This window comes from Cetorhinus maximus, chromosome 12 (assembly GCF_964194155.1).
Source record: "Cetorhinus maximus chromosome 12, sCetMax3.hap1.1, whole genome shotgun sequence".
In the NCBI taxonomy this organism is placed as follows: Eukaryota; Metazoa; Chordata; class Chondrichthyes; order Lamniformes; family Cetorhinidae; genus Cetorhinus; species Cetorhinus maximus.
The window spans coordinates 57,758,548-57,783,240 of NC_135890.1; the positions used below are offsets into that span (position 1 = coordinate 57,758,548).

Here is a 24,693-nt window from a genome sequence, read left to right on the forward strand (position 1 = left end):
CACTAACCATTCTGACTTGGAAATATATCACCATTCCTTCACTGTCGCTGGGTCATAATCGTGGAACTCCCTAACAGCACTGTGGGTGTATCTATACCACATGGACTGCAGTGGTTCAACCAGGCAACTCACCACCACCTTCTCAAGGGCAATTAGGGATGGGCAATAAAAAATGCTGGCCTAGACAGTGATGCCCACTTCCTGCTAAAGAATTTTTAAAAATTGTTCCAATATTGTGGGGAGATGGTGGCATAGTGGTATTGTCACTAGTAATCCTGAGACCCAGGGTAATCTTCTGGGGATCTGGGTTTAAATCCCACCATTGCAGATAGTGAAATTTGAATCTTTTTTAAAAAACCCTGAAATTAATAAGTCTAATAATAACTATGAAGCCATTGTCAATTGTTGTAAAAACCCATCTAGTTCACTAATGTCCTTTTGGGAAGAAATTCTGCCATCCTTACCTGGTCTGGCCTACAACATGGGTGACTTTTGAATGCCCTTTGAAAAGCCATTCAGTTCTCTCAAGGGCAAATAGGGATGGGCAATAAATGCCAGTAATGCCCCCATCCCATGAATCAATTAAAAAAATTGTCATCCGTGTTAGGCCTAAAGCTCTGGAATGCCTTCCCAAAACTTCTCCAGCTCTGACTTCTTAGACTGGAATTGATTTATTGTTACAATCGATTTATTATTATTTGTCTGTGGGATCTGAGTGACTCTAGAAAGACCACATTTACTGCCCATCCTTATTTGCCTTAAGAAAGTGGTTGGCCTTCTTCTTGAACCACTGCAATCCTTGTGGTGAAGGTGCTTTCACAATGGCACTGTCTGATTGAATTCCTATTCATAGTGACTGTTTACAATCTGAGGGCACTTAATGTGGGACCAGAGTGTGATGTAGTTCAGACTGAGGAGGGAGGGTGGAGAGATGGGGGGAAGCTGTCTTTTCTGCGGGATATTAACTTTTGTAACAAAATACCAGCTTTATTAAATTAACCATCATAAATTGCCACTGGTGGAATTTGAACTCAACACCGCTGATTACTCGTCTAACCATTAGTTTACTACAGCCATGGACTCAAAGGTCATTAAAAATGGAGAACACATAGAACAGTCTCCCACAGATTACAGAAACCTGGTTTTGATGCAAGTTACATTCCTAGAAATTGTGATTCACGTTCATAACTGTAAACAAGAGCCAATCAAAGCTTTATTTATATAATTCAAACATAAAACACTATTAAGTCTGCGTATATCTTACCTTACAAATCCTTTCTGGAGAACAGAAAACACAGCCTGGTTTCTGGACATCACAACTGTAAACTGTTAAAAACAGAAACCTTAATACAATTGGAATGTGAACTCCAGTGCAACAAGGAAGCTCATATACTGAAGGCCACTGTTCATTATCCCCAGCCTCCATCTTACCTTAGATCATTGTCAATGACATTGAATTCACAGGTAAATCCTGGGTGTAATCAGGCTAATGATTCATTATTGTTGTTCTGTGTAATCGCCCGGGACCAATTTTACCCTTCAGTCTTATGTAATAAAAGAATAAGCAAGGCATTGACATTGTCACCTTGCAGTTGGTGAACACAGACGCAAAATGGAATTTTGCTTATGGGACACAGGACTGTTAGGCTAGAATGTATGGGGGTGGGGTGGTGTCAAGAAGATATAATAATTCTCATAATGTTATTGGAATTTAGTGTAAAATAGAGTAATAGTGGGATGTGTCTTTATGTGTCTAATTGTATCTATGTGTGTGTGAGATTTAATTGAATTAGAGGCAGCCAGTCTGGGTGCTTTGATCTAAGAAGAGAGGTTAGGTTTGAAATGTTAATTAATAAACATGGGGAAGTTTAGAAACATGGGTGTCAAGGGAACATTTGCATTTTGAAATAAACCAGACTAGATCGTTTTCAAAGGCCTAGCCAGGTGAAGTTTAGAAACGGTGTGTTTATTTTTCCCAAAGATTACTGGTAAAACTTAGTGCAATGAGAGGGTTTTATTATCAGGGAGATAATGGGGATTTGCATTCAAAGAGAAAGATATGTATTAAGTAGGAGCAAGGGCTGTGTGTAAGGGACGGCATTTTTAACATCTTACAAGTGTGTAATTACAAGATGCCTTTGGCATCTATGCCTCAAGCTGCTGCCTTCAAAGGAGTTCAAATGAAGCTAAGAAAACTCACTTGGAAGTCACTAGTTCAGAGTATCATGTTTCTTTGCCTGGGTCTTTTAAAAATTATATTTCTTACAGTTGCCTTAACGAAAGTATAACTGGGATGTTAGATTAGGGGATTTAGAAATTATCATAATAGTAAGTAATTTCTTCAATTAATAAATGTTTAATCCAGTTTTGTAAAAACCTGTAAGACTTGGTGGTCTTATTACTACTGAATTCAGGGCACACATCTCAAAATTTATACAAATTGCAAAACAAGCTGTAGCAGTTGTTTCAAGTTTCCCTTTGGGATTTGAACAACTCAGCATTTACCATCAGCTGTGCCATAACAGAGGGGGAGGAGTGGGGGGATGGGGGTGGGGGGGGCAAAAATTTGGGGGTGAGCCCGCCCCAGCTTGTGGGCTCACCCTACAGCCATTTAACGGATGCCAGGCCATGAATTGGCTTGAGGTGGGCTTTCCGCCCCCACCGAGTAGCAAGCCCCGCCTCCTGGAGCTGCTAAAATTAAGGCAGGGATGATGGGGCAGCCACTAGGAATGCCATGGCATGGTGCTAATTTTATGGCCTCCCCCATCCGCCTGCCAACCCGCTGCCCCCAAGGGTCCATAAAATCCAGCCCGTTGACTCTGATATGAGGAGCTGGTTGTCCTAGATATCTGGAAACCACAGGGGAAGGTTTCAATTTACTCTCTGGACGTTAAATTACTGCAGGGATTGCATGTCTGTTATGGACAGTACCTGAATCTCCACTTCTTTAGAAATGAAAGAAGTTTGAAGGGGTTACTTATGCATACTATTGTCATTGGTGAGTCAACAGAACCAAATCCTTTAGATTCTAAAGAATTAATATTTTGTTACCTGTGATATTGTTAGGATTATCAATAATGTTGCCGGAGTTCTTGCTGTCGACAAGATTCACAGGAATTATCCGCCTTTCAGCCACAAACTGCAAGTAACAATATTCATTTAGTAAGTGATCAGAGATTACCGGCTAGGATGGGAATGCGCGTATGATCCAGCCCCGCTACTCCACAGGTCGTACCATTAATTTAAACGTTTAATTTTCTCACTAAAATAGCCAAATGTCTATTTCCTCGACTGGTGCCCAGAATAAAGGAGTCTTCAACCAGGCTTTTTGTTCCTCAGAATGATTGTTTATTATAAAATGAAACATCTCTTTAAAAAGTTGCAAGTACTGGTTAATACACAATTGTGATCAGGAAGTATAACTATCTAACCCTTCCTAAAGAATTCACCCAGCACACACACGGACATGGAAACAGACAAACAAAGTTCAAACAGATAGAGTCTCTCGGCAGAGGTGGGCTTTAGAGGGTGGGTGTTATAAAATAAAGGATACATTTGCAGGGTCTCGACACTGTCAACGTGGAGTTCCCTCGTGTGAAGACGGACCGCTAATCCCAGTGGATGTCTGGAAATTCTCACCAACTGGTCTCAGCTTTGCAGGTCCAAATGCAGGCCAGATACACTCAGATGTGGTTCCTCTGGCCCACAGGAGGTTGATAGATGCACACAATTTTAGGTAAGGCAGGGAGAGAGGGAGAGAGAGGGAGCCAGTTAGGGTAGCCTTCCTTCCTCAGCTTGTCCCCAACAAGACTGCCTTGAAAACCAACAGATTCACAACTGAAGTTTTTTTTTCTCTCTCCCATGTGATTTCCAGCAAGTTACCAACTTTGCTTTTTCAATTTTTTCCCCCAATCAATTAAAGTGATTGCAGTTCAAAACAAACAACCAGATCTTCCTCAAGTACCACGTAGGTCAGGTGATTTCTTGGAAGAGGCCTGCTTGTTGACAGTTCCAAGGTGAACTTATGACCTTCTTTTAAAAAAATCCCAGGTTAACATCCAAGTGTCCAGATCACACCATGTCCTTCCATTTTGTAAAGGAGAATTTCAGTCTTCAGAGATATGATTCTAACAATTACCTCATGCATTTTTATTAAATGTACCAGCAGAAACAAAGGCTAGGATTTTCTGGTCATATCAGTGGTGGGCATCGTTATGGGGGTGGGGGGGAAATGGCAAAATTTGGAGAACGGCCAAAAGTCAGGTGGAAGTGTTAAACCATTCTCTCAGGTCCAACCCTGATATTACTCTCAAACCTGCAGACAAGGGTGGTGCTGTTGTTGTCTGCTGTACCAACCTCTATACCTCACAGAGGCTGAATGTCAGCTCTCAGACACCTCTTCCTACCTCCCACTGGACCACAACTTCACCACCGAAGATCAAGCCATTGTTTCCAAGACTGTCACTGACCTTATCTCCTCTGGAGATCTTCCCTTCACAGCTTCCAACCTCGTAGTCTCCCAGCCCTGTTCAGCTCGCTTCTACCTCCTTCTCAAAATCCAAAAACAGGACTGTCTTTGCAGGCCCATCATTTTCAGTCTGTTCCTGCCTCACCAAACTTATTTCTTCCTATCTTGACACTACTTTCTCTTTCCCCGTCCAGTCTCTTCCCACCTATGATTGTAATTCTTCTGACACCCTACATCATTTTAACAATGTCCAGTTTCCTGGTCCTAACCGCCTCCTCTTCACTATGGTCATCCAATCTCTCTACACTTCCACCCCCACCAGGACAGTCTTGGGACTCTCTGCTTCTTCCTTCAATGGAGGCCCGAACAATCCCATCCAGCATCACCCTCCTCCACTTGCCTGAACTTGTTCTCTCTCTGACCAATTTCTCCATTAACTTATTTCACTTTCTCCAGATAAAAGGTGCAGCTATGATTGCCCACATGGGCCCTAGTTATGCCTGGGGTATGCGGAACATTGCTTGTTCCAGTCCTACTCAGGCCCCCTCCCATGACTCTTTTTCCGGGACATCGATGACTGTATCGGAGCCGCTTCGTGTTTCTCATCTGGAGCTGGAAAAATTTATCAACTTTGCTTCCAATTTCCACCCCTCTCTCACCTTCACATGGTCCATCTCCAACACTTCCCTTCCCTTCCTTAATTTCTCTATCTCCACTTCTGGTGATAGATTCATTGTTCAATATTCATTGCAAGCCCACCAGTTTTTTACCTTGACTACATCTCCTCACACCCTGCTTCCTGTAAGGACTCCATCCCATTCGCCCAGTTTCTCCATCACATCTATTCTGATGATGTTACCTTCCACAACGGCAATTCTGACATTTTTTCCTTTTCTCTCAGTTGAGGATTCCACCCTCCACCCCCGCCAGCCCTCATCAGCATCTGACCCATTTCCCATACCTCTGCCCTCAACTCTTCTCCTCCCTCCCAGAAACATGATAGGATCCTCCTTGACCTCACTTTTCACCCCACCAGCCCCCACTTTCAAAGGATCATCCTCCAGATTTCTGCCAACTCCAGCATGATGCCACCACCAAACACAATTTCCCCTCACCACCCCCACCCCCATCAGCATTCCGAAGGGATTGTTCCCTCCATGGCATCCTTGTCCACTCTACCATCCCCTTGCCATGAAATCACAGGAGGTGTAACACCTGCCCCTTTACTTCCTCCCTCCTCACTGCCCAAGTCCTCAAATGGTGATTTAGCAGTGATTTACTTGCACTTCTTTCAATTTAGCCGACTGCATTCACTGCTCATAATGCAGTTTCCTCTAATTGGGGCGGCTAAACGCAGACTGGGTGACTGCTCTGTGGAACACCTTCGTTCAGTCCATAAGCATGACCCCGACCTTCCTGTCGCTTGCCATTTCAACACACCACCCTGTTCTCATGCCCACATATCCGTCCTTGGCCTGCTGCAATGTTCCAGTGAAGCCCAATACAAACTGGAGGAACAGCACCTCATCTTCCGACTAGGCACTTTACAGCCTTCTGGACTTAACATTGAGTTCAACAATTTCAGACCATGAACTCTCTCCTCCATTTTGAATTTTTTTCCCCAAATGTCAGTCTGTATTTTGATCTCACGTTTTTGCTTTCAAACAGTGTTGACCCTTTTTATGTTATTAACATATTCTGCTATTTTGCTTTCCAACAGTGTTGACTTTTATTCTGCTATTAACACCTACTCTGGGCCAAAGCTTTAGTCCTTAATACTATCACGACCACTTCCTTTGTCTTGTGTTCCATGTAATCTTCGTCATTTAATCTCCCCTGCCCCTCTAACCTATCCCTGACCTTCTATTTTGCTCTATCTGCCACTCTCCCCTTTTTCAACATCATAAAACCCATCAGATTTCTACCTCCCTCCATTTCCGAAGAAGAATCATGTTGTACTCGAAATGTTTACACTGTTTCTCTCTCCACAGATGCTGCCAGGCCTGCTGAGCTTTTCCAGAAGTTTCTGTTCTTATTCCATAAAACAGGGCACTGTACCATCGGCAGCGTGCCTGCCTCCTGCCCCTGTTGTGATTTTACAAGTAGCTAGGGAGGCATTGGGAGAGTTACCGACCCATGGACCAACTGAGGCCCTTAAGTGGACAATTAATGGACACCTCAGGGCTTCATCTCACCACCACCCTGAGTTAAAGAGAGGCCTGTGACCAACATGTAACGTGGAAGTTTGACCCTGCGTTTTGGTGGCCAGTCAAAGATGGAGGAGGTTCCTCCTTTCCGGACCCCTGGTGTCAATTGGAGGCACCATAACCCCAAAGCTTCCCTCCCCACATCTAAGCCCCACAGCCCCTGCAAGGTCCAACATGGCCCTCCCAAACCCCTCACAAGGGCCTGCCAGCCTGGACCTGGCGAGTTCCCTGTAGGTTTTGCTCCATTGCTGAATGCCTCCTTGGTGTTCTTGATGCACTACTGGTAGTGGCCACTGCTCCTGGTGGTGCTGCTGGACCGGCAGAGCTTCCGGCCTCTGATTGGTCAATAGCTGTATGAGGCAGGACTTTCCCCTGGAGAGGGGCGGAGATTCTGTCTCAAAGAAATTCAAGCCCTTGCAGCAGAAAACTGGAAGCGGGGTGAACTGACCAAGTGGAGGTGGGTTCACCCCGCCATTTATGCTGGGGTGCAGGGATACCAGCCCCACCATCTAATTCAGCCAAGAAATGCTGACAAGCACAAACGAGGCCAATGTCTGGATTAATTGATGCTTGAAACTGAGATCCTTTGGTATAAGTGATAAGGAAAGTGGACAATCCCTTTACAGGACAGCCCAGAAAACACTGAAGTGTCAACAATACACTGAGGCCCAAAGCTGCTAAACTCCAGCGTAAAGAACAGCCAGTGGATTTGATATTCTGTGAAGTGGCCTATTCATATAAAACTAACCTGAGAGAATTATTTGAAGAAGTAATAGAATGAATATAAAAAGAGTAATATAGTAGATGTCATATGCTTGGAAATTTCAAAAAGCCTTCGAGATGGACCATTTGAATAACTGAATGGGGAGCAAAGAAAGCAGAGTGTGGCAGTAAATTCTACTAACTCAGATTATAAGAACATAAGAAGTGGTATTCCACAAGAATCAGTGCTGGAACTTCTGTTATTCATAATTTGCATTAATCCTGGATTTGGGAAAAAGGTGTTGTAGCTAACAGTGAGGAAGAATGCTACAGAATCCAAAAGGGCATCAGAAAATGTACTAACTGGGGAATTTACATGTGAGGTGATGCACTTCAGCAGGAAAACAGAAACATCATCTAAAACTTAGAAAATAAAAAATTGTATAAATCATAGGAATTTATGGCATGGGGGGCGCTGGGGGGGTGGGGGCGGGCAGTGGGGTGGGGCGCAGTGTGGGGGCAGTGGGGTGGGGCGCAGTGTGGGGGGAAGTCATTTACCCAATCGTGTTTGTGTCATCCGAAATACAACTATTCAGCCTAATCGCACTTTCCAACTCTTGGTCCATAGTCTTGTAGCTTACGGCATTTTAAGTATGTACCTAAATTGAATACAATGAGGGTTTCTGCCATTACCACCCTCTCAGGCGAAGAGTTCCAGACTTCCACCATTCTCTGGGTGAAAAATTTCCCCTAGAATCCCCTCAAATTCTTCTCCCAATTGCTTTAAATATATGTCTCCCGTTTATCCCTCTCCACTAAGGGAAATAGGTCACAAAATTCCCGAGCTGTTATAGTGCAGCAGAAGGCCATTTGGGCCATTTGAGCCTGCACTGGCTCTCTGAATGAACAATCCATTTAGTGCCATTCTCCCACTTTCTCCCCGTAACCCTGCACATTCTTCCTTTTCAGAAAACAGTCTAATTCCCCTTTGAATGCTTCAATTGAACCTGCCTCCGCCGCACTCTCAGGCAGCGCATTACAGATATTAATCACTTGCTGTGTGAAAATGTTTTTTTCTCATATCACTTTGTTTCTTTTGCCAATTACTTTAAATCTGTGCCTCGTTGTTCTTGAGCCTTTCACGAGTGGGAACAGTTTCTCCCTATCTACTCTGTCTAGGCCCCTCATGATTTTGAATATCTCAAATCTCCTCTCATCCTTCTTTCCTCCAAGGAAAACAGTCCTAATTTTTCCAATCTATCTTCATAACTGAAGTTCCTCATCCCTGGATCCATTCTCGAGAATCTTTTCTGTATCGCTCCAGTGCCTTCACATCCTTCATAAAGTGCGGCACCTCAATTAAATCCCCCCTCAGTCTCTTCTGTTTTAAAAAAAACAACCCCAGCCTATTCCAATCTTTCCTCATAGCTAAAATTCTCTATTCCTGGAAAAATCATCTTGTTTCAATCCCTTCTGTACCCTCTCTATTGCGATCACATCTTCTTGGAATGCAGTAACTGGAACCTGACACGATACTCTAGCTGTGACCTAACTAGTGTTTTATATAGTTCCAGCATAACCTCCCTGCTCTCATATTCTATGGCCTGAATATTGCTGTTGGCGTGTGGGGGCGGGCCCGACACGCCGATGCGCAAAATTACGCCTGATGACGTCGGGCGTGTGTCCCGACTTCATTGCACGTCATTTAGAGTTTTCGTTCAGCAGGCTATTAAGGCAATTAAAAAGCCAATTAAAGTTGTTACCAACACTGCCCATACAACCTTAAGGTTGGCGGACAGGCGAAGAGCCCAAGCGGCCTTTGCATTTTTCAGGAAACCTCATCCACGGATGGGTTGCGTTTTCCTGAATGTTTAATACAATCAATAAATAAATTTTGCTAAATTGACAAACATGTCCCAGCTCATGGGACACGTGTAAATAATTTTTCTCTTTCTTTATTAAAAAATTTCAATATGTGCTTAATCTCCCTGAGGCAGCTCTGTGCCTCACGTAAAATGGCGGCGCGCAGCCGATTGCGAGCGGTGATTGGCTCCGTGCCCACCCCCACCCGCTCCCGCCCAGCTCACCCGACACAGGTACATTTCTGGCCTATGCTTCAGCTAAAAATGGAAAGCATCTTTACCACCTTATCTACTGATGTGTACATATCTGTGTGCATGTGTGTGCCTATATTTGTGTGTGTGCATATTATATATACATTCATATTCTCCTTTTACAATTTCAAGACATCGCAAAGTGTTTCAAAGCCAATTAAGTACTTTTGAAATGTAGTCACTATTGTAAGGTAGGAAACACTGCAAACAATTTGCACACAGTAAGATCCCACAAACAGTAGAGCGATAAATAATCTGTTTTTAGGTGTTAGTTGAGGGATAAATATTGCCCAGATTACTGGGGTGAATTTTCTTGCCCTTATTTGAAATAATGACATAGGATCTTTTACTTCCACCTGAGAGGGCAGACGATGCCTCGGCTTAACATCTTGCCCACAAAGCAGCACTTCCGACAGTGTCGCTCTCCTTCAATATGGCACTGGACTGCCAGTTCAGATTATCCACTCAGTGTCAATCCGCATTCTCTCCAATATTTAATGTAATATATTTTGCAAAGCCTCATATGTATTTGAGTTACAACTGGCACCATGATCACCAAATCACACAGCGTACTAGACATGGGGCTGAATTTTCAGGATGGCGGGGTCTGGGCTTGGAACACATCCCCGCTGACACCAGCAGGCCTGATGCCATTTCACGCTCCAATGAGCATTGATCAGCATAAGGCGAGATTCCCGCCCATCACCGGGAGGAAGTCCTGCCTTGGAGAACTGCCAGCAAATCAGATTGGCCAGCAGATCTCCAGTCCCTCCCGGAACAGAGTTTCATGGCCGGAAGGGGCCCAGCTGGGAAGTGACAGAAACCAGGTGAGAGGTAAGTGGCAGGCGTCCCAGGGCTGGGAGGGTAAGGGAGGCTTAGAGGATTGCGAGGGAGGTGATCGGGGTCCTGGGGGATAGGCTGAGATGGTGGGGTTGTGGGGGGCGGGGGGATAGGGCGGTCTAGAGGTCATGGGGCCAGTCTGAAGGGGGCTTCTGATGGAGGCATAACCTCCCCCCCCCACCTCACCCACCACCCCCCCACCCCCCTGCTTCCCGCTACTTTAGAGTAGCCACTTAAGGGCCTCAACTGGGGCTGGGGCAGGCTTCCCCTCCGAGGCCCTGCCTGCCCCATTATAAAATCATGACCAGGTTGGGGCAGGTGGGTCAATCCTGCCAATGCAACTCACGCTTCTCCCCCGCCACCCCACACCAGCCTCAGAACCTGCCGGGGGGTTGGTGGACGTAATATTCTGGCCATGGGCTATCTCGAATCAGATTAACATCTCTGTACTTGAAGGAAGGTATCGCATTTAATTGTAATGTGTTGAATTCAAAGCCATTCTGATGGAAGCAACTACACAGTGAAAAACAAACTCAAAATGGGTTACCCACACTGTCTAACCTTTCACCCTTCAACACAAATTAATCAATAGAAGTTCAAAGTTCAAACATGAATCATGTTTATATTTTACTGGACACGGTGTAACAGTGGAAGACCAAGGGGCTGCTGAGAAAGTGCGTACTCATTGTCAGAAAAAATCTTTAATTAATTAACCAATGTAACACATGATACTGACCTGAGGCCTGACACACTGGATGACAGAATTGTTGATCCAAGAGGCTGCTTTTGACTCCCCATCAAACGTACATTTCAGGTCAATATTAGCGTCCTGTAAAACATTGCAATATGAAGCTCCTTTGAAGATTTATCATTTGGGATGCAATTCTTTATTCCATTACTAAGGAAATAGTAACAGGGCATTTAGAAAATCATAATACAATCAGGCAACATTGTTTTGTGAAAGGAAATCCTGTTTGACAAATTGATTAGAGTTCTTTGAGGATGTAACAAACAGGGTGGAGAAAGGGGAATCAGTAGAAGTAATGTATTTGGATTTCCAAAAAGCATTTGATTAGACATCACATAAAATATTACTGCACATGATAAGAGCTCATGGTGTTGGGGTAGGCTATTCACATGGATAGAGGACTGGCTAACTAACAGGAAACAGAGGGCGGGATTTAATGCCCCCCCAACTCCCTGCAGTGGGTTTGGAGGCAGGAGGACATTTAATCGGGTGGTAAAGTTCAGATGTTCAGGGTGGATATTCCACAGTCTTCCCCACCGCATCCCCCAACCAGGTTAAATGCAGCTGGGTAAGGCTAATGGGCAGCCTCCTGCCTGGATGTTAATTGAGCCCCTTAAGTGGGCAATTTATACCCATCTTCTGCAGCCACAAGCACCCGTATCACTCCCTGCACAAATGTGGCAATTAATCCCACTTAAGGGGCCTCACCCGCCTCCGCTGCTATTCAACCTCCAGCAGGTGGGAATCACCACACGGGAAGACCAAAAAGCAAATCCTTTTAGAGTTTGCTTGCTGGCTTTTCAGGGGGTAGGGGGCAGGGAGCGCAGGATTGAAGGGGGTTCCTTCATTCATGGGCACTCAGTACCTGATCAAGGGACCAGAGATCAGGAAAGGGGTGGCTCTCAGTGAGCCCCCTCGCCCTTTCTTCTGATCCCCAAGTACTCATTCCTAGCCAGTGACCCTGTCCCTCACCTCACTCACCTGTGGCCTGGGTCCCTCATCGATCCGAGGCCTCTGATGGATGCATTACCGGCAGCTGCCACTGCTCCCAGTTGCCCTGACTGGCAGTGGAGAGTTGCCAGTCTGATTGGCTGGCAGCTCTCAGTGAGCAGGGTTTCAGCCCCAGGGTCTTAAACCCAGGGAAGGCCTGCTTCATGGCAGTTAAGCACCTGATGGGCATTTAGTTTACAATGGAGGCGATGCAAGGCTCCTGCCTGTTCTCCAGATGGTGGGCAAGATGCTTGTCGCCAACTTTAAATTCTACCCAGAGCATCGGGATAAATGTGTCATATTCAAGTTGGCAAACTGTACCTACTGGACTGCCCAATCAGTGCTGGGATCTCAACTATTTACAATTAATGACTTGGATGAAGGGGAAGAGCATATTATAGCCATATTTGCTGACAATACAAAGATATGTAGGAAAGTAAGTTGTGAGGAGAACAAAAAGAGTTGCAAAAGGATATGATAGGTTAGGTGAGTGGGCAAAAATTTGGCAGATGGAATATAATGTAGGAAAATGTGAGTGTTACAATCCCTGTGGGGAACCGTAAACCAAAATAACTGAATGACCCCCAAATTAAGAAATTACCAATGAGATTCCACTTTTTGTAACCATTAGTTTATTTACACAAATTAGAAGCAATGCAAATTACACATGAATTAACAGGGAAATGATACTTCAAATAAAAAGGTAATTTTTGCTTTAAATACTCGATACAACAAAGATACATCTGACACAACCACAAACATCCACATCACTTGCTGCACAAATGTGGCACAAAAAATATAGACTCCACAGCACAACCTTTGTCAAACATCTTTGAGATTCCATAAACAAGTGCAACATTGCAATTCGTACCGCACGTAGGGAGCTCCAGCCCCCGACCAGAGCTCTTAGTTCAAATACACCCCGGCTACTTCCTATTGGGTTACTGGGATGATGGGTGGCATTGGAAGTCAGGAAATTACCCCTGCAGTTTATTAATCTACACTGCCAATACGAATTGGACACTTAAAATGCCCATACCTACTCGAAAATTGACTGCAATCGAAGGTCAATTCTCATTCGGAAAGTCTCCCAATCCTCTCACGAAACTCAGAGCTCCAATTACAGTGACAAACCTAAATTTATCAAATCATGCTGTCAGCAATTAGCTACTTGGCCAGGCTGAATATTTTGAAATTAATTTTTGGGATGTGAATGGCAAGGTTGGCGCTCATTGCCTATCTTCAGTCGCTGAGCTTTCTTCTTGGAACACCTGCTGTCCATATTTTTTGTAGCTCTTTGACCCATTTAAGTAACTTGCTAAGCCACTTTCAGAGGTAACTACACTGGCGTAGGTTTGGAGTCACATATAGGCCAGACTGGGTAAGGGTGGCAGGTTTCCTTCCTTAAAGGACATTATTGAACCCTTTGGGTTTTCACAACCATCCCGAACTTAACCAATGATAAACTTTCAGTCACTTAAGATGAGAAAGGCCTCATTCTCAGGGCAGTCCCAAAAACTACCTTCAGTTTAAAGTTGGCCATCAGCAGTACTCGCAGCCATGGATATTAATCAACAACTGTGATAGGGGCCATTGATCTAGAAATTACAGCAAAACCATTTTTGTGTTGAAGGGTGGCCTTTGGATTGCTGGGAGGGGGCTGCTGATCGGGCATGGAGCTGGGGGTGCAGGGGGTAGATTGTAGATGGGGTGGGGCAGAGATGGCATGCGGGCATGGATTTTATCAGTGAATGGCAGCAACACAAATCAATTTAAAGAAATGGAAATAAAAATCAAGGCTGTTTCTATAATGGGCAGTTGATGTAAGATGCCAGATTTACACTGGGACAGTGAGTTGAAAATCTGTCTCTGAGGTAGAAATTGGTCAGTGCTGTGCCCAGATTTTGGGTGTAAAATGAGTGTAACATTGGTCAATCAGCTCACACTTTTGGCCCATTGACAGAACCAGCTTTCAGGGTGACCTGGGCAGCCAGAAATTGGCAGTCAGACCTGTTGCTTTGTTGATTCTGGGCCTACCTCTGGGATATTTGTTATCATGAGCCTGCTGGGTGAGGGCTGTTGGATATATTTTATATTACCTCAGAGCACTGCAGAGATCACACTAGCTGGATGGTATGTAGAATTCCACTGTACCTCTCATCACTTCAGAAGCTGACAATATCAGCCAAGTACATTTCATATTAGGCCAAGATATTAAATAAGTTCACCAGTGAATCAAATCCTCCAGCAATATAGGTGAGACTGGGAATTGTCCAATACACTAGATTGGGGGAATTGGACTGACTGGATTGCTCTATGGAGAGCTGGCATGTACTTGATGGGCTGAGTGGCTTCCCTCTGTGTTATCAAGAGTCCATGACTAAGGGCGGAATCGTCCCAGATTTGCACTAAAGGCCGTAATGGCAGATTTTTGCGTCGTATCATCCCAAACCCACGACATTAATGATGCATTCCAGGGATACACGCCATTTCGATGGTGAGTGGGCTCCGATTCACCTGCCACACCCTTACCTCGCTGCTTCATCACGCCACACACCACCTTTAAAGTACAGCCGCGCTCAGTGCTTCCAGCCCAGGACTGCAGCAAAGAAGACATGGCCCTGAAAGGCAAGAAGACTGCAGCCCTCGATCACCTTTAGAACGCCGTGGAGGCCGCTGTGATGTCCCCTACCCCCGCTCTGGCCACAGGAGGGGCAGCTACATTACCGCTCAGGCTTGGTAGGCGATGGGAGTGGTGATCAGTGCCAATGCTGCACAGAAGAGGTTGGTCATCCAACGCAGATAGAGGATGAATGATCTCATCCGTGCTATCAGGATAAGGCAACCATCTCATCACTCTAAACTCACACACTCAAGCCCATCACGCGTTCACTGGCATCTCACTCACTGCCAGCTTAACGGACAATCACCACTCATTCTCTCTCACACACACCCTCACAACTCCATCTGGCCTCATCTCCTCTGGAGGCTGCCTCCTCAGCCCTCACCATCTTGAGGCCACTTGAACAGATCAACATGTGCCCCTCACACACACCCTGGGATACCCTCCTTCCCCAGTACAGCCCTTGCCCTGCAGCAACTTCCCTTGTCTGAGGCGCTTCTCCCCCTTCCCCAAGCAAGACCTTGCCCTGCCACTCACATATGGCTGATCTGGTAGGTAGAGACCCACCCATGAGCCACCTAAAAGTGATGTAGTGCTGTCTGTGAAGCCTGGCGCTGATGACTGCGAATGCTGAGCGAAGCAAGGTAGGCAAACAAACCTCAAAGTCCCGAGTGAAGTGCAGCCCACCAAGTGCATGTCTTATGTAAACTGTTGTGAAACATGTCGGCGTGTTTTCCTGCCGATGTGGCGGACAATCCAGCGGGGGAGGGGAGGAGTCCAGCGGGCAGGCCTGATAATGAGATGCTGATGTATTACAATGAGGTTCCTGATGTCCGATGGAGGAGAACGCGGCCCATCATCGGCAGGCGGAGCGGATGATCGCGAACTGGTTTTATGACGTTGTGTAACGGATTTTTGTCCTTCTCATTGTATTATCCGCTTGTGCTATAGAACACGCCCGACACCGGCGGGCAGGGAAAATCACGGCCTCAGAGTCTAGATCAAGAACAGCGCTCAGGCAAGGCCCCTTGGAATTCTTTTCACAGAATTTGGCAACCTTCCTCCTCAGCAAAAATTAGAAAACAGTCATCCCACAGATGATATTATTACAAACCCGTGAAGCAGAATTCCTTCTTGAGCACAAAGCTAAGAGGAACCATCTACTGAAACAGGAAATGTGTTGGTTAATATTTGTAATATCTGTGAGGAGCAGATATTTGTTTTGAAGTTCATGCCTGTCAGTTAGATAAGGAGAATAACAACTGATAATCTTTACAACTTTTAGATATGAACGCAAGAGGACGATCACATTGGGGGTGATTGAGTGTCACAAATATATGACAACTGGGTTTGGGCAATTTGACAATTCCTTGTATTTGTTTATGGGATTTGGGCGTCACATCCAAGACTGACATTTCTTGTTCACCTCTAGTTGTCCAGAGAAGACAGTGGGGGACCTTCTTGAACAGCTGCAGTCTGTGTGGTGAGGCATTTGCCACAATGGGTACGGAGTTCCAAGATTCTGATTGAAGGAAAGGTGACTAATGTCCATGTTAGAATGGGTTATGAATTGGAGGGGAACCTGGAGGTGATGGTGTTCCCATGCAGCAGTTGCCCTTGTCCTTCGAGCTGGTGGAGTTTGCAACCTGCAATAATTGTTTAAATGCACTCAGTTCACAATTGATGGCCTTTCTTTAATCGCATTATAGAAATTGTTCCTGTGACATTATCTCTTAACAACTTTGCAATCCAAATGTTAGCCTGTCAAAGTACTTTTCCCCTTTGAAAAAGAACGGTGAGAGTAAGCCAGACATCTGACCCTAACCAAAAATGTTAACTTTTAATGAATGGGTAACTTCCATTTTGAATCTAGTGTTTCAAACCATGAATTAAAACTAACACAGATCAGGGAGTTCAATTTTTTGTCAAATTCATTTCATTGCTGGATGCCCTTGATCTCCCTCAGAAAGAAAGAACCTGAATTTCTGTAGCGCCTTTCACAACCTGAGAACATCCCAAAGCACTTCACAGACAACAAAGTACTTTTTGAACTTTAGTCACTGTTGTAATGTAGGAAGCACAGCAGCCAATCTGCATGCAGCAAACACCCAGAAACAGAAATATGGTGATGATCAGATAGTCTATTTGAGTGACGTTAGATGAGGGATAAATATTTGCCAGGGCACAAGGGGGAACAGCCTGCTTTTCTTATAAACAGCCCCATGGTTAATTTCAGAGTTATTTTGGGACTTACTTTTAGCACTGTTGCATGTTTCAGGAAAATGTTAAGATCCTTGGCTGGAGATGGGCTTAATTTTGCTTCATCAATCTGAGGGCAGAACTGAAATAAAGAGAGATCTTATTGATTTTTATGTCTGTTTTCTTTTTTTAAACAATTACATCAAATTCAGTAATGCCTGGTTACCCGTCCAGCACTTCCATTGCAAGATGAGGCGTGAGTACATCGATGTTCTACCGCACACCAGTGACACCCAGACTTGATACATTCAGAACATCTGGTTCAAGAAGGGAGAAAACGGTCCTTTGTTAATAGCTGAAAATAGCAGTTTTATACGGAAATAGATAGTTTACAACTTAGAAACAGTCCAATTGGCCCAACCAGTCCACCAACCAGCTACTATTTGCTCTTGGAATTGCAGAAGAGGCCAGGCAGTGTCCCACATCCAGAGACCAGGAGGTATCAGAAAGAATAGACAATCTCAGCACCAATGGTAGATAGGCAGAGGCCTTGCCATGGAGAATGCATAGTTGATTGTGACTGACAGTTAAATGTCAAGCATTGTTTGAGATTTAAACCAAGCATCTTGACTCTGATTGGTCAAGGCATTGCTGAGGGGAATGAACCAGCGAATGGCTGTCACTTATTTTGTTTAGCTGAACTAGGCTCAATGTGTGTACATGTTCTTTCTGTCTGCAAAGAGCAGGGCCCTGTGTATTAATATATGTAGCTTCCATACGTAGCTTGACAACCAATTTAAGATTGTCAGTCGGGCTTGCAGTCTGGCACATTTGTGTGTACTGGAAGCTACATATATTAATACACAGGGCCCTCTTCTTTGCAGACAGAAAGACCATATACACACATTGTGCCTGTTTCAGCTAAACAAAATAAGTGACCCCTTCACTGGTTCATTCCACAGGGCAATGTCTTGACCAATCAGAGTCAAGGTTTAAATTGCAAACAATGCTTGGCAGTTAACTGTCGGTCACAATCAACTGTCAATCAGCGCTCTCTTCTCATACAGTATAAATATGTTGTTTCCCATGACCTTGGTATTTTCTTGTGAATAGTCCTGATGAGTGCAAGAGGAAAAGCTTCGACAAAAAAAGTCTCTTTTTTCAGCAACACTCAATTTCTATACGACCAAACAACTATTTGTACGCTCCCTTGCTTGGTAGGCCTGATTGTGAATGACATTATTGCAAGACAGGGAATCAATGAATCAGTTGCTAAATTTGAAGAAGTAATAAAATCATTTAACATTTATTTCAATCTAAGAAGCAGTAAAATACTCAAAAGAGCTAAATTTAACAAGTGTGGCCAGCAGCCAGGAAAACCTGTCCATTCATTCATCAATGACCCATACAGGATGGCAGAAGGTGGTGAATATGGAGACTTAAAATCTGAACTCATCAGAGACAGAGTACTGGTAGAAATAGCGGACAACGCACAGTCTGATCTCACGCAAGCAAAGGAAGCTCTAACGCTAGAGTCAATAAAGATTTACAGTTAACCTATGTGTGACTACAAAGAATTCTTCAGATCTATTGAACTGTAACCAACACCCTACAACAAAATCTTTCCCATTTTAATTTTCTAGGCAGCCATTTCTCCTCCTAAACTAAATCAAAGGTTCTATTTTATGTAAATGAGATGCCAAACTTACGGAGCATTATTAAATCGAGCCGTTGCAATCTTGTAACAGTTATGGACTGTGAACCGGGTGGTGAAATTCAAGGATCTAAATTCAACAGATGCCTCTATGGTGACTGGGTCTACAAGAAACAGGCAAGGAACACGTGTTAAAATCATCTCACATTGCAGAATTCTAAGGGCTGATTTTAACTCAGGATAAATAATTTGTGAGATGGGGGAAAACCCTTGGAGAGACGAACGTCTCAGGCCCAGGCCAATTTAACACCCAGACCTCTTTCACGCTTCTCTGCTCAAAACCGGTGGGGATGATGCAAGAACTGGAAATCAATGGAGAGAAGGGAACAATCCCCCACAAGGTGAATGAGGGGGAGGGAGTGGAGGGGTCCAGATCAATCATGGGCCTAGAAGATGAGAGGGAAATCCTGTGGGTGGGGGAATGAGGCCCCAAGGTGTCCTTGCTGGGTCAGGAGGGGAATTCCTGCTCCCATGGAACACAGAAACCTGGTCCTCTCTGGCCTCCATGCTGACTGCCACCATGTTGTGCTGGAGGATTCAAGGTTGCTTGGGCCTCCCAATCCCAGGAGTTAAAATGGTGGCGAGGTGCCAATGACATCACTGAGCTTCGACCATCTCATTTTAATTAGTTGCCTGCCTGTCTGGGATGGGCAGCCCCTGTGCTATTGGGATCCTAGTGAAATCCTATTAGAAGGAGCAGGCAAATGTTCTGGATGTGATGCAAACTGCCCACTCCACCATAATTTTAATGGGTTAAACACCTCAGTTGTGCTGGATGAGATGGATTAAAATCAGGACTTCACTTACACTGGAGAACGGGATTATCTGAGGGTTTGAAGATTTCATTGGCTAGAAATCAAATTATTAAACAATGATATCAACAGATCAAATACAAAGCTTTGATACTGGAAAAAAGTGAGGCCCTTTCTGTATCTAGAGTTGCTGCATATTAAATCTGAATGGTCTCTGGTTTGTGAGGATTATCAGTACTTTCACCAATTGAAGGATTTCCCTGAACCCAAGCAATCCAGCTGAAGTTGAATGTCTCGCCGTGTGATGATCTGGTACCTGGTTGATTTTCGAGCTGTGTGTAGATATTGTTGGGCACTCTACAGGAACACTGGGTTGTGTATTTGGCAGTGCAAATGACTTCGTTGTTTCTGGCATTCCTCAGCATACAAGTTGCATTTTCATTCATGAAATTGCTGAATTTCCCTCTTAATTCTACTGTAAAAAGCTAGAAGGAGATGTTTGACATGAAAATACAGCCTCAGAATAAATCCACAGGATTAGGACATTGCAACAACATCAACTTGCATTTCTATAACATCTTTACATAGAATTAAATAGAAATTACAGCACAGAAACAGCCCATTTGGCCCAAATATTCTATGACGGTGTTTACATTCCATGCTAAATTCCTGCAACCCTTCTTCATCTATCCCCATCAACATACCCTTCTATTATCCATTTTCCTTCATGTGTTTATCTAGCTTCCTCTTAAATGCATCTGTGTTACTTGCCTCAACTACTCCATGGCTAGAGAATTGTATTTGTCCCCCACCCCTGGACTCTGGTTGGCAGGTGTAGGGCGGGTAGAAAATTGTATGCTCTGCCTGTCATCTACACATCACCCGCCGGAATTTCACCCATGATGGGGAGGGTGTCAGGCGGCTGCCTGTGGCCAATTGGTGGCTACTGAAGGGTTTCCTCCCACTGCTGCTGGGATTTTACCCACAGCAGATGCAAGGGCCAAGTGTCCAGGCTGCCATGTAAAACCCCACGGCCTTGTTGTTGGCTAAGGGCAGTGTCTCCTATTTAGATACCATTTGTCCAACGAAGCCCCCCCCAAAGCCCCCAACAAAGTCCTATCCCACCTCCATCTTTCCCCTTTGCTTTGATGCCCCTGGCCCCCACCCCAAACGTCAGGGCCTGCCTTGAAGTCCAGGCCCATGGCATTTCTTCACATGGGCTGCATGTAGTCCCAACAGTGGCCACCTGTCCTAGTGGCATTGCTGGGAATGGAGAGCCGCTGGCCATTTGATTGTTTGGTAGCTCTCGGAGATGGGGCTTCTCCCAGATGGAGGTGCAAGTCTCGTCCTGTCACAATTAATGACCCAACTTGCTATGGGCCTTCCCAGCCAATCAGAGGCGGGCTTATTCCTGACCTTTCACCCTGGGGGAAGGGCATCACCTCCTTTGTAAACTTCTGGCCCATGTGTGGTCGCGGTTGACCAGGGCTCACGTGGTAAGCCTTTCTTTGCTGCCAAGGCAATAGTCTCTCTATAGAGTCTTGAGAGTAGTGGAGGCAAGCAGAATAGTGTCAGAGACAGGGTTCTTGCACACGGCTCTCATCACCTGGTCAAAGAGCAATGTCTCCATGTATGAATGGGAGGAACACCCAATCTGGTCCTCCAGGATGTTCTTCATCTGGAAGGGTTGGGGTGGGGATGCCATGTCTAGACAGAGGCCAGGTGAAGGATTTAGCACTGGCCTGCAGGCTTTGAGATAGTGGGAAATCTATAAAGATCATGTTCACTGAATTTATCACTTCAATTTATCCACAGATCCACTGAGGTGTCAATGATGCAGCCTGCAGGAAAACCTGCCTTGGTAATGGCTTTCATCCAGATGAGGAGAAAGTGCCCATCGCAGGTTGGCACAGGGAGGAGCAATGGCCTGAGCAGCAAGAGGCACTGGGGCCTCTATAAGGTCAAGATGAGGGTGAACAGGGTCCACTGCAATGGCAAGCATTGGCCCGGCCATGGGTGTATCACAGGCGGTGTTCTTACCTAGAAATGAGCAAAAGGCAATGCCGGAGGTGCCTTTATATGACCTGGAATGTGTTTGCTCACATCTGCCAGCTTCTCTAGTCTGAATTATGGCCACAGGGACTGTGGAGGAGTAATGCGGAACTCCCCGCCACCACTGAGTGAATATCTGTCTGGGTGCCATTGAAATATGGTGCCAGGATCTTTGACCCCATTAGGTATTGGCAGGACAGGCCACCTCCTGCCCACCCTGCCATAAGATTCACCAGGCTCCTCGCGGATGCATAATTAATGAACCGAACAGCAGAAGATCGCGCGTGTTCAGTTCTCCCGCTGCCCAGTGGGAATCTCGTTGACTTTCCCGCCCGCCATGGGACTTGGACTCCAGAATGGAAGGTTCCGCCCATAGTCTTCTCTAATTCACCCTGCCAAACCCCTCATAATTTTACACACCTCTATGAGGCCACCTCTCAGTCATTACTTATCCAGAGAAAAAAGAAATTAGAAAAGCAAAGAAAGGGTATAAAAAATATTTGTAAATAAAATCAAGGAAAACCCCAAAATGTTTTACAAATACATAAAGAGCAAGAGGATAACTAAGCAAAAAATAGGCATAATTAGAGATCAAAAAGGGAACCTGTGTGTGGAGGCAGAGGACATCAGCATGAATACTTTGCTTGTGTCTTCATAAAAGAAACAAACAATGCAGACGTTGCAGTTAAGGAGGAGGAGAGTGAAATACTGGATAAGATAAACATGGTGAGGGAGGAAATATTCAGGAGTTTAGCATCTTGGAAAGTGGATAAATCATCAGGTCCGCATGAATTGTAACCCAGGCTGCTAGGAGAAGCAAAGAAGGAAATAGTGGAGACTCTGACCATCATTTTTCATCTTCTCTGGCTACAGGCAGATTGAGAACTGCGAAGGTTGTACTGATGTTTAAAAAGGGAGAAAGGGATAGACCAAGTGATTATGGGTTGTTAAGTTAGCTTAACCTCGGTGATGAGCAAATTATTGGCAACAAACTCTGTGGACAGTATAAATCATCATTTAATCACGGATCAGCATGGATCTGTTAAAGAAAGGTCATGTCTGGCTAACTTGTTTGAACTTTTTGAGGCAGTATCAAAGTGAGTTGAGAAGGGTAGTGCATTTGATGTAGTCTGCATGGATTTTAGTAAGACTTTTGACAAGATCCCACATGTCAGACTGGCCAGAAAAGTAAAAACTCATGGGATCCAAGGGAAAATGGCAAGTTGGATTTAGTTAGGTCACAGTTAAGAGTCCTGTGTACAGTTTTGGTCACATTGTAGGAAGGATGTGATCACACTAGAGAGGGTACAGGGGAGAGTTACAAGGAGGTTGCCGGGAATGGAGAATTTTAGCTATGAGGATAGCCTGGGTAGGTTTGCTCCTTTGGAACAGAGGATGCTGAGGGGAGATTTAATTGAGGCGTAGGGAATTATGAGGGGCCTGGATAGCCTATTTCCATGAGCAGAGAGGTCAACAGTGTGGAGGCATAAATTTAAAGTAATTGCCAGGGAGATTAGAGGGGAGTTGAGGACAGTGGTTTTCACCCAGAGGGTAGTGAGAATCTGAAATCTGCCTGAAAAGGGTGTTCCGGACAGAAATCCTCACCACATTTAGAAAATACCTGGATATGCACTTGAAGTGCCATAACTACAGACTAAGACTATAGACTACAGAACAAGGGTTGCAAAGTGGGATTAGGCTGGATAGCTCTTTGTTTTTGGTCAGTACAGTCATGATGGGCCGCATGGCCTCCTTCTTGCTGTGAATTTTTTATGCTTTTATGTGAAAGCCTGTTCAATCTTTCCTGATGGGTAAAATCTGTCAGTTTTGGTATCACCCTTGGAAATCCTCTTTGCACCTTCTTCAGTGCCTCAATATCCTTTACATAACGTGGAGACCAGAACTGGATGCAGTGTAACCTATGAAAGTTCGATACAAGTTTAAAATAGTCTAATTTCCCAAGGTGTAATTTCCAAATTTAAAGACATTTTGGTCCATTACCTTTGTGTTCTTGAAGGAATGATCTATCGCTGAAGGTTTTAAGGTCATGTTTGGGCAGCTGTTGCTTCCTTCTTTGGTGGTAATGCAGTAAGATGGATTGCTTGAGTTTTCATATTCATGAACAAAGGAACACCTTTAAAAGATGGGTTTTACACAAAGCACTGAGTGGGAGTTATATTATGATATCATTCATAGCTTAAAGACGAATGTCCAAAATATCGAGTATTGGATAAATTTAAAAATTTTTTTTTATTCATTCATGGAATGTGGGGCTTCGCTGGCTGGGCCAGCATTTATTGCCCATCCCTAGTTGCTCTTAAGAAGGTGGTGGGGAGCTGCCTTCTTGAACTGCTGTAGTCCATGTGGTGTAGGTACACCCACAGTGCTGTTAGGGAGGGAGTTCTATGATTTTGACCCAGCAACAGTGAAGGAATGGTGTCATATTTCCAAGTCAGGGTGGTGAGTGGCTTGGAGGGGAACTTCCAGGTTGTGGTGTTCCCATCTATCTGCTGCCTTCGTCTAGATGGTAGTGATTGTGGGTTTGGAAGGTGCTGTCGAAGGAGCCTTGGTGAGTTCCTGCAGTGCATCTTGTAGATTGTACACACTGCTGCTACTGTGCATTGGTGATGGGGGGAATGAATGTTTGTGGATGTGGTGCCAATCAAGTGGGCTGCTTTGTCCTGGAAGGTGTCAAGCTTCTTGAGTGTTGTGGGAGCTGCACTCATCCAGGCAAGTGGGGAGTATTCCATCACACTCCTGACTGGTGCCTTGTAGATGGTGGACAGGCTTTGGGGAGTCAGGAGGTCAGTTACTTGTCGCAGGATTCCTAGCCTCTGACCTGCTCTTGTAGCCACAGTATTTATATGGCTAGTCCAGTTCAGATTCTGGTCAATAGTAACCCCCAGGATGTTGATAGTGGGGGATTCAGTGATGGTAATGCCATTGAATGTCAAGGGGGCGATGGTTAGATTCTCTTTTGTTGGAGATGGTCATTGCCTGGCACTTGTGTGGCGCGAATGTTTCTTGCCACTTGTCATCCCAAGTCCCGATATTGTCCAGGTCTTGCTGCATTTGGACATGGACTGCTTCAGTATCTCAGGAGTCGCGAATGGTGCTGAACATTGTGCAGTCATCAGCGAACATCCCTCCTTCTGACTTTATGATGGATGGAAGGTCATTGATGAAGCAGCTGAAGATGTTTGGGCCGAGGACACTACCCTGAGGAACTCCTGCAGTGATGTCCTGGAGCTGAGATGACTGACTTCCAGCAACCACAGCCACCT

General features: G+C 44.9%; 1 protein-coding gene across 1 annotated transcript in view; it reads right to left on the reverse strand.

Annotated features, from left to right (window-relative positions):
• Positions 1-24,693, reverse strand: part of LOC144687473 (plexin-C1-like) — an 83,703-nt gene that overhangs the window by 23,060 nt on the left and 35,950 nt on the right. The window contains exons 5-12 of the mRNA XM_078553679.1: positions 23,411-23,543; positions 19,674-19,842; positions 18,601-18,709; positions 17,118-17,208; positions 16,947-17,033; positions 11,068-11,160; positions 3,052-3,139; positions 1,265-1,326 (exon numbers count right to left, since the gene is read on the reverse strand). Of these exons, the coding sequence (XP_078409805.1) occupies positions 1,265-1,326; positions 3,052-3,139; positions 11,068-11,160; positions 16,947-17,033; positions 17,118-17,208; positions 18,601-18,709; positions 19,674-19,842; positions 23,411-23,543 (832 nt within the window). The remainder of the gene's footprint in view (positions 1-1,264; positions 1,327-3,051; positions 3,140-11,067; positions 11,161-16,946; positions 17,034-17,117; positions 17,209-18,600; positions 18,710-19,673; positions 19,843-23,410; positions 23,544-24,693) is intronic.